Source organism: Etheostoma spectabile, chromosome 23, assembly GCF_008692095.1.
Source record: "Etheostoma spectabile isolate EspeVRDwgs_2016 chromosome 23, UIUC_Espe_1.0, whole genome shotgun sequence".
Taxonomy (NCBI): Eukaryota; Metazoa; Chordata; class Actinopteri; order Perciformes; family Percidae; genus Etheostoma; species Etheostoma spectabile.
The window spans coordinates 8451514-8461069 of record NC_045755.1 but is presented as its reverse complement, the minus strand read 5'-3'; the positions used below and the strand labels follow the sequence as shown (position 1 = coordinate 8461069).

The following is a 9556-nucleotide window of genomic DNA, read 5'->3' as shown; positions in this document are numbered from 1 at the left end:
TTAATTCGGATAGCTTCTGCCCAAACTTTATATGTACTACCTTTATATCCACTGTTGTACTGCTCATTTTAACTTATTATATCTATCTGTAAAAATTCTGTTTATAGTAATAGCCATCTGTATATTAAGTTCATTGTACATATCTGTAAAAATTGTATTTATAGTAATATCCACCTGTATATTATATTTGTACATATCCAGGTGTAAATCTTGCTCACAATACTAGTTATCTATATATTATATTCATAGGACAAATCTATCTGTAATATTCTGTTTATAATAGTATTCATCTCTATATTTATTCAGTATATATCCATGTCCTACACTTATGGAACCAGTGTATATCCTGCACCTGCTGCTATTGACCTTCTGGTTAGACCTGAACTGCATCTCGTTGCCTTGTACCTGTGTAATGACAATGAAGTTAAATCTAATCTTATCTAATCTAATCTTTCCGATCCCCTGATCCAGCCATTTTGTCAAAATTGGTGTCGATTTCCGATCTTAATGTCGGCTCGGTACACCCCTGGTTACCCGTTTAATTAACTACTGATATTCGGTATCTTTTTTTCCCCCTCTGGCGCAGCACGTCCTACGTCATGTGATGCATGCTGGAAGAGTTGAGTTGAGCAAACATGGAGCGAGTCTGTGTGGAGATAGTTCACGCTTTCCACGGCAACTAGGTCATCGGCTGTTCGCGATGTCTGCAAAGTATACGGTGTGTTTGGAGGGGTGGGTGGTAGTACTGCAAAGTACAATACAACCAATTTACTACCAAGCACATCCAAAAGCACCGTGTTAATTCATCACATCCGTTTTATTTTGTCTTAGTCAGGAAAGCCTGGTGCCGGTAGTCTCTTCCATGTGGTGGAAGGAAGGAGTAAGATGGAAGGTTTACAGTTTATTATTAATTCAACAACGGCATCAGATCGGTATCGGCAGATACGTAAAGCCCAGGCATCGACATCGGGATTGAAAATATCGGATCGGTGCATGAAAATCTTTAAGTCAAAATTAAGATTTCAGAATGCTACAAACGCCAAAACAAAACCTTTGTTTAAATACTTTAAGCAATTATTGGACAAATTAGAAGCTTTCAACATAATATCCAGTAAGAGAGAGTCAGATAGAGTGTGTGTGTGTGTGTGTGTGTGTGTGTGTGTGTGTGTGTGTGTGTGTGTGTGTGTGTGCGCGCGCGTGTGTGTGTGTGTGTGTGCGTGCGTGTATCATTAAGAAACCGACGCAGAGGGACCGACACTGAGCCTTAGCCAAGCCGAAGCAGAATTTTTTTTTAATTCATTAACTTTATCAGTTATCAGGCAAATAATACACAGATAATTAGCCAGGGCTAATAATCGGTCGATCCCAATTATGATTTGACGTATAAATGTATAAGTCGCTTGAATTCTTCTTGTAACTCTGTCATTTCACATCTGATTGACCCGAGGTTTAGTGCTGTGTGATACCAGTCCCCCTGATGGGATCACTGGTATAGCCGTCTTATTTAATTGGTATCTGTAGCTTCTTTGTTGTTGTTGTTGTTGTATTTTATGGAGCGTGAGTCTAATAATAAAGGCTCTCTATCTATCTATGAATCCTATTTTTTAATTTCTGTATCAGTGTCTCTGAGTTGGGTCTGTCTGAGGTGTCTGCCTGGGGAACAAATGCTTGCTCTCAGAGGGAATTGTTGTCTCTTTGTAAATCACATTGTGTTTTCTAGACCTAATCTATCTGTAAAGCGTCCTAAGATGACTTCTGTTGTGATTTGACGCTATAAATACAACTGATTTGCATACCGGCTCCTAAAACGGCGTTGGTGAGCACTGTAACGTTGAGGCTGGACGTACCTTCCTGACAGCCAATCTGGGGGAGGTGAGCTGGGGGAGCAGACAGCTCAGGATGGAGGGATGGAAGTTCACCAGCAGGCCTCCCTGTCTGCAGAGAGACACACAAACACACACTTATTCCACACAAAATCATCCTTAATTGTAGAGTTGTGCTGCTATAACGAGGTGAAGTCCCCCCCCCTTCCTGTGGACCACCATGGGACCTTATTTTGGAAAATATGTATGGTAGTGACCGGGGAGAGACGAGAATAGGTTTCATCCTGTTCCATTGAGCCGTAAATTACACATTACACAGTTTAACAAGTGAAGAAAGTCTCAGCTTGTCGTAGTACCACTTAGTTTTGAGTTAAAATGCTCAGTGAACTACATATACGTCACGTTGCTCGCTAGCTAGCTCAGCTCTATTTCACAACAAATGATGCGTTTTATCCAGCTCTTTGTCTCTGACAGACAGACAGACAGACAGACAGACAGACAGACAGACAGACAGACAGACAGACAGGCAGACAGACAGACAGAGACAGTGTACCTGCAGAGCATGCAGCCATGATTGCCAGCGCCTCCAGCTGGACAGACACGTCTCCTGTTTGGCGATGGGCTCGTCAGGCGACCCGTTATCTTCTTACAGCGCTGGCAGCGAGGGCAGAGCCTGGGAGACACAAAGACGGGGAGGGAGGGGGGGGGGGGGGGGGGGGGGGGATTATGGTCAATAAAACCTCATTTATAGGAAATTAACCTAATGGTGAGTTAAGAGAAAAGACAGAAATTAGGAATTATTGAGACTAAAATTAAAGGAATGGATGTTGATGATAATCACAGATGGAATATGTCAATTTACTCAACACTATTTCAACAAAAACTCACTTTGTTTTACAATGCTATAAAATAGAATAAGACCCAAAATTAATGAAAGTAGAGATTTGTACTTTGCAAAGAGCGTTGGAATCATCATGTTTATTTTGGGGAATTAAAAAGAACATTGATATAGGACAACTGAGGACAATGAGGGGCAAAATGAGGCGGCAACATGGGACAATGGAGGGAAACAGAGGGAACATGAGGGCAACATGAGGGCCAAACATGAGGGCAACATGAGGGCCAACAATGGGGACAACAATGGGGGAAACATGGGGACAACACATGGGACAACATGGGGACAACATGGGGGGCAACACGAGGGCAACACGAGGGCAACACGAGGGCAACACGAGGGCAACATGGGGACAACATGAGGGTTAAAGTAACAGAAGTATTTGCTGTCTCGTACCGCTGGAGGCGGGCGGTAACTCTCCGATCACGGTCTTGAGTCCGATGGAGGAAATGTCTCGGAGCTGTTCTTTGTCCGACAGCATGTTGGTGCACAGAGTGTCCACGATGGTCTCCACCTGGTACTCCTTTACCTTACTCACCAGGGGCCCCAGGCTGAGGTAAACAAACGCACCCACGGTTAGAAGACACACATGGAGCTGGGAACTAGGGCTGGGTTTCACCAACGGTTTCCTGAATTTGTGCTTTGATATCAATGAGGGTTAGGGAAATATTTCAGAAATTTAGCTGTAACTTGTAAGAAAGGAGCAACCCTTAGATTTTTTTTTTTTTTTTAATAACCCTTGTGTTGTCTCCCCGTCAAAATTAAAAAAATCAAAACTGTTGTTGATGCAGTTTTATCGATGTTTTTAACTTTTTCTTACGTTGTTGTCCCTTTTTCCAACACTTTTTTTCAATGTTTGTCACTTTAACACTACGTAACACTAACCTAATTTTTGTTTTATAGTTTTCTTTGGAATTTTTCCACAAAAAATCCCATTTATATGAAATTATACCTAATGTTTGAGTTAGAAAAGCAGAAATTAGGAATTATTGAGACTAAAGTTAAAGGAATGGATGTTGATGATAATCACAGACTGGAATATGTCAACTTTTACTCAACACTATTTCAACAACACTTCACTTTGTTTTACAATGCTATAAAATAGAATAAGACCCAAAATTAATGAAAGTAGAGATTTGTACTTGGCAAAGAGCGTTGGAATCAATCATGTTATTTTGGGGAATTATAAAGAACATTGATATAGGAAAACGGGTCAATTTGACCCGAGGACAACATGAGGGTTAATGCACCAAATTAATGTGTTGGTATCTTTAAAGGACTTTTCACTTAACAGGACTAAGAACAGTAGGAATGTGACGGTATGAAAATGTAACCTCACGGTTATAGCGACCCAGATGATCACGTTTTATTGGGTTTTTTATTGATCGATAGCTGATAGCTCTAATCCTGAATCCAATACATTTGAATTGGAGATTCTTTATCTAAACCCAGCCCTAGTGGAAGCAGATGCTACAGTAACAGTGAAGTAAAGACGTTTGTCTTTTACCATTTGACGGCCAGATTCTGAACTTCTCCGTTCTTGTCTTCCAGCAGCTTGAGAATCATCCTCACCACCTGTCAATCAACACATCAAGCAGACCGATCCACACCTGGGTTCATAAAACTAAAAAAACAGACGGGTTTTCAAACCCAGACCAGACCTTGGTAAACTAGTTTCAACCGGTACAAACCGACCTTCCTCTCGCTGTCGTCGTCCAGTTTGATTGAATCTTTCTGCAGCTCCGTCATCAGGTCGTTGGTGGCCATAAATCTGGAGAGAAAACACTAATTAATAATTAAATAACTTTTAAACAGAAACTTAAAAACACTAACTTGCTGAGGAATCAGACCAACATTGTGCCCTGCTATGCCCTGCTAGGCCCTGCTACGTCCCCCAATGCCCTGCTACGTCCCCCAATGCCCTGCTACGTCCCGCTATGCCCTGCTACGTCCCGCTATGCCCTGCTACGTCCCGCTAGGCCTCGCTAAGCCCCGCTAGGTCCCGCTAAGCCCCGCTAGGTCCCGCTAAGCCCTGCTAGGTCCCGCTATGCCCTGCTACGTCCCGCTATGCCCTGCTAGGTCCCGCTAAGCCCTGCTACATCCTGCTATGCCCCGCTACGCTCTGCTACGTCCCGCTATGCCCTGTTAGGCCCTACTACGTCTCACTAGGCCCTGCTACATCCTGCTACATCCCGCTATGCCCTGCTACGCCTTGGTAGGCCCTACTAGTCCCACAGGCCCCTGACTACTACCGATACGTCCCGCTATGCCCTGTTAGGACCATAGTCCACTAGCCCTGCTACATCCTGCTACATCCCGCTATGCCCTGCTACGCCTTGGTAGGCCCTACTACGTCCCACTTGGCCCTGCTACATCCTGCTACCTCCCGCTATGCCCTGCTAGGCCCTACTACGTCCCACTTGGCCCTGCTACGTCCCGCTAGGCCCTACTACGTCCCGCTAGGCCCTGCTACGTCCCACTACGTCCCGCTAGGCCCTGCTACGTCCCACTATGCCCTGCTAGGCCCTACTACGTCCCACTTGGCCCTGCTACGTCCTGAGCCAGCACAGCGCTGTGAAAACGTCAGTCTACTGTCAGCTGTCTGTTTATCGGTATTTTTTAATTTAAAAGAAATAGACAATTTAGCCTGCTACGCTCTGCAGTGCCCTGCTACACGCTGCTACGTCCTACTGCTGCTGTACTGAATGGAAACATTTCCTGACAATTTCCTTTTTTGTGATTCTTTGTGGAGAAACTCAACAGATCTGACTTTGGAAGAACGACATGACGCAACGTTGAGCCCAAACACAACAATATAAAGATAGACGAAGAAGAAGTCAACAAACAGCATCATAAGACTTCATCTGTGACACAAACATCTTTAAAGTCTAAACTCCAGGAGAAGAACTCAGAAAGCTTCAGATCAAGAAGCGTGTGAGATCTCCACTTTTCAGCTAAATTGAAGTTTTGAGCAAACAAACAATTTCCTGAATTCTGGCAAACTTTTCTGCAACATTTTGATCTTTGTCTGCGTCAATTTATGGTGCGAATATCTTTAATTATGTGAAGGAAATTATTATTATTATTATTAGATTTTTGGGGTTGCAAACCCCCCCCCCCCCCCCCCCAATAAGTTACAACTATGATGTCACACAAGCAGTTTAAAAAAAGACACTTTCAGGATGACGATCTTTAGAAAAATACCCTGATCAAATATTTTGCTCCAGATCCGAGTCTTTAAATACAGAGTTACATCTGCCGGGACCGTGTCCAATCCTATATTTTGTATTTTCCTTCTGCGGCTCGCAACACTTTCAAATTAGAAAAAGCAATTTAGACGTTTGACAGCTGAAAATATTCTGTGAAATTCAGCAGAGCCACAGCACCTAAAAGTCAAGTGTAATCATCTCTCCTGCAGAGTATCTGTGGTGCTGAAGCACTCGGATCAGGACGGAAATGAGACTCTTCTTCTACATGGGGGGGGGGGGGTCAGCGGCAGCCATTTTTACAGGAACGACGAGTGTCACAACGCTGTGTCACAATTTCACGGTCATGGTGTAGCGAGGCTGCTGCTCTCAGAAGAGAGGACACCGATTGGTTGTGCTGTCAACTTCGTCCTCAAGGAGCTTAGAAAGAGAGGCGGTGTGCTCTGAACTTTGATTTTTATTTTATATAGGGACTGAAATGTCTGAGCCGACAGTCCGTAAGCTGCGTTTTAATACTCGTTTAAATATTCACACGAGTTAAAGACACACTAGGAACACACAGACCCGGCAAGATGGTTGGAAGGCTCAATCACAGGAGCACTCTCAGTGATAGACTCATTCTCCCAAAATGCCCCACAGAGCGCCACAGGAATCATTCCTGCCTGTGGCCATCACACTTTATAACTCCTCCCTCTGAGTGTCCCTGACACACACACACACACACACACACACACACACACCACACACCACACACACACACACACACACACACACACACACCACCACACACACACACACACACACACACACACACACACACACACACCCACACACACACACACACACACACACACCCACACACACACACACACACACCACAAACACACACCACACACACACACACACCAGATGAAACTGGACATATTATCTGTTTGTGCAATAACACTGGCTTGTAATGTGTGCAATCCTCAACTGCTATTATTAGTAGTAGTATGTAGTAATAGTATAGTAGTACTAGTAGTAGTAGTAGTACTTTTCACCATTGCAACGCCTTAATTATGTTAATGTAAATACTGTGTCATAATATTTCTTTAACTATGTAAATATTCACACTCCTTATTTATATTTCTACTTGTGCAACTGCAACACAGAGTTTCCCTTCGGGGATCAGTAAAGTATTCCTGATCCTGGTCCTGGTCCTGGTTCTGATGACTAGCACAGCGGCGATGAGGTTATTTCTAATAGCATGTCGGTCATGAAACAACTTGGACTCCTTCGCCGGCCGCGGTACGAACACAGAAGTTGCCGACGGCAACACTACGCACCGACCGGGATGGAAAACAGAAATCAGGGAGGCTCCAAAATCATGGTTGCAGCTGTCGCCATGGTCCCGCTACACGTTCTGCGATGCCCAGCTACGTCCTGCTACGTCCTGCTACGTCCTGCTACGTCCTGCTACTCCTGCTACTCCTGCACGTCTACATCCTGCTACTCCTGCTACGCTCTGTACGTCTGCTACGTCTGCTACGCACTACAGTCTGCTACATCGCTACGCTCGCTACGTCTGCTACGCTCTGCTACGTCCTGCTACTCCTGCTACCTCTGCTACATCCTGCTAACTCTCTCCCTACTACATCCTGCTAAGCTCTGCTACATCCTGCTACGCTCTGCTACGCTCCGTGCTACTCCTGCTACTCCTGCTACTCTCTGCTCCTCCTCTACGCTCTGCTACATCCTGCTACGCTCCTGCTACCTCTCGCTACATCCTTCTACGCTCTGCTACATCCTCTGCTAACTGTCCTGCTACGCTCTGCACACTCCTGCTACGCTGCTAGCTACGCTCTGCTACATCCTGCTACGTCCTGCTACGCTCTGCTACATCTTGCTACGCTCTGCTACATCCTGCTACGCTCTGCTACATCCTGCTACGCTCTGCTACGTCCTGCTACGCTCTGCTACGTCCTGCTACGCTCTGCTATGTCCTGCTACATCCTGCTACGCTCTGCTACATCCTGCTACGCTCTGCTATGTCCTGCTACGCTCTGCTACGTCCTGCTACGTCCTGCTGTGCCATGTAACGCCGCACAGTGCCCTGCTATGCCATGAACTACTACAAACTACTATTTTTTGTGACTGTTATTGCCCCTCTTTATTCTAACCCCAACCGGCCCCGTCAGACACCGCCTACCAAGAGCCTGGGCCTGGGTCTGGGTCTGGGCCTGTCCCAGGTTTCTGCCTAAAAGGAGTTTTTCCTCTCCACTGTGGCCCTGTTGCTTGCTCTGGAGGAAACTACTAGACCTGTTGGGTCCTTGTAAATTCTAGAGTGTGGTCTAGACCTGCTCTATCTGTAAAGGGTCTCCAGATAACTCTTGTTATGAATTGATACCATAAATAACATTGAAATTGAAAACGTGGAGTGGATTTCTACTCCGGCTAATACAGAGACACACTGCTCCATCTACCGCTCCTCGGACCCCCCCCACCCCCCGACCATCTGAGGTTACCACAAACTACTGAGACCTTTAAAAAAGGACTAAAAACATTTCTTTGTAGCAGAACTTATGAGTTTTAACCTTGTACAACAGTGTTGTTGCACTATTTATATATATATTTTAAACTGATGTTTTTATCTTGCTTTTATGATCTCACCTGTAGCACTTTGAGGTTTGTCTAAGATGTAAAGTGCATCACAAATAAAATGTATTATTATTATTATTATTATTATTATTATAATATCAACCAGGACTGGTAAAATATGTCGCGATACGATTCTTTCACGATTAAATGAGCGTTGATCTGATTTCTACTGTGATTCTAGAAGAGATGAGTTGTGAGTTTTGGGCTCTTTTCCTTCTTTAACAAAACCAAAAGTTGCATAATACACTTCTAGAGACAGTATATCGGGAGACATTTCTAAAAACTAATTGTTTTCTAAGAGGAACGCACATCACAGGTCATTTACTGTATTTTCACCGTGTGGTATTAGTACTTTTCCTGAAGTATCTGAATACTTCCTGCACCACTGCATCTATCTTCATTTCATTTCATTTCATATATTTATTATACAGGGAAGTTAGAAAAAGTAACATTACATCACAATATAAAAACGGGCCCGACTCAGTTTAAAAACTGGTTTTCAGCAGCTCTGACAAACAAGCGATCATCTGCCAAAAACTGATCCACAAGATCACGTACTTGGAAAACTGTGTGTTACTAGATGCATTTACCCTGTAAAATGGTATTTTAACAAGTAGAAACTAGTACTGGGTGGGCTGTCTGTCAGATATACACCCCAATCATGGAATCATGTCACGCTGAGGCAGAAACAACCTGTTAGTGAGAAGGTAGGGGCTGCAATCACCTTTTGGGAAGTACAAAAACGCATTTTATGGGTTGTATTGCTCCTTAAAAAAAAATGTTAAGTGGTAAAAAAAAGTATTTTAAGTGGTAAAAGTCCAAGGTGGTAAATAATCTGTCAGATATGACAGAAATCAAGTAGCAGAAACAACCTCTCAGTGACAAAAGTAGGGTCTGCAATCACTTTTTGGCAGACGATCACTTTTTGGCACAACACCTGTCTGCCTGCTGCAGTGTGTTTACATGTTTTTACCTGAGTGTCAATGCTACCACAC

General features: G+C 44.0%; 2 protein-coding genes across 16 annotated transcripts in view; both read right to left on the bottom strand.

The window, feature by feature from the left end:
• Window positions 1–9556, bottom strand: part of nrcama (neuronal cell adhesion molecule a) — a 1100153-nt gene that overhangs the window by 1014728 nt on the left and 75869 nt on the right. The gene's annotated exons all lie outside the window — the stretch shown is intronic.
• The window catches only part of cand1 (cullin-associated and neddylation-dissociated 1), a 10924-nt gene that overhangs the window by 465 nt on the left and 903 nt on the right, over window positions 1–9556 (bottom strand). Inside the window, exons 2-6 of the mRNA XM_032505110.1 lie at window positions 4414–4489; window positions 4226–4293; window positions 3115–3269; window positions 2377–2496; window positions 1848–1935 (exon numbers count right to left, since the gene is read on the bottom strand). Coding sequence (XP_032361001.1) covers window positions 2462–2496; window positions 3115–3269; window positions 4226–4293; window positions 4414–4489 — 334 coding nt within the window. The 3' untranslated portion in view covers window positions 1848–1935; window positions 2377–2461. The remainder of the gene's footprint in view (window positions 1–1847; window positions 1936–2376; window positions 2497–3114; window positions 3270–4225; window positions 4294–4413; window positions 4490–9556) is intronic.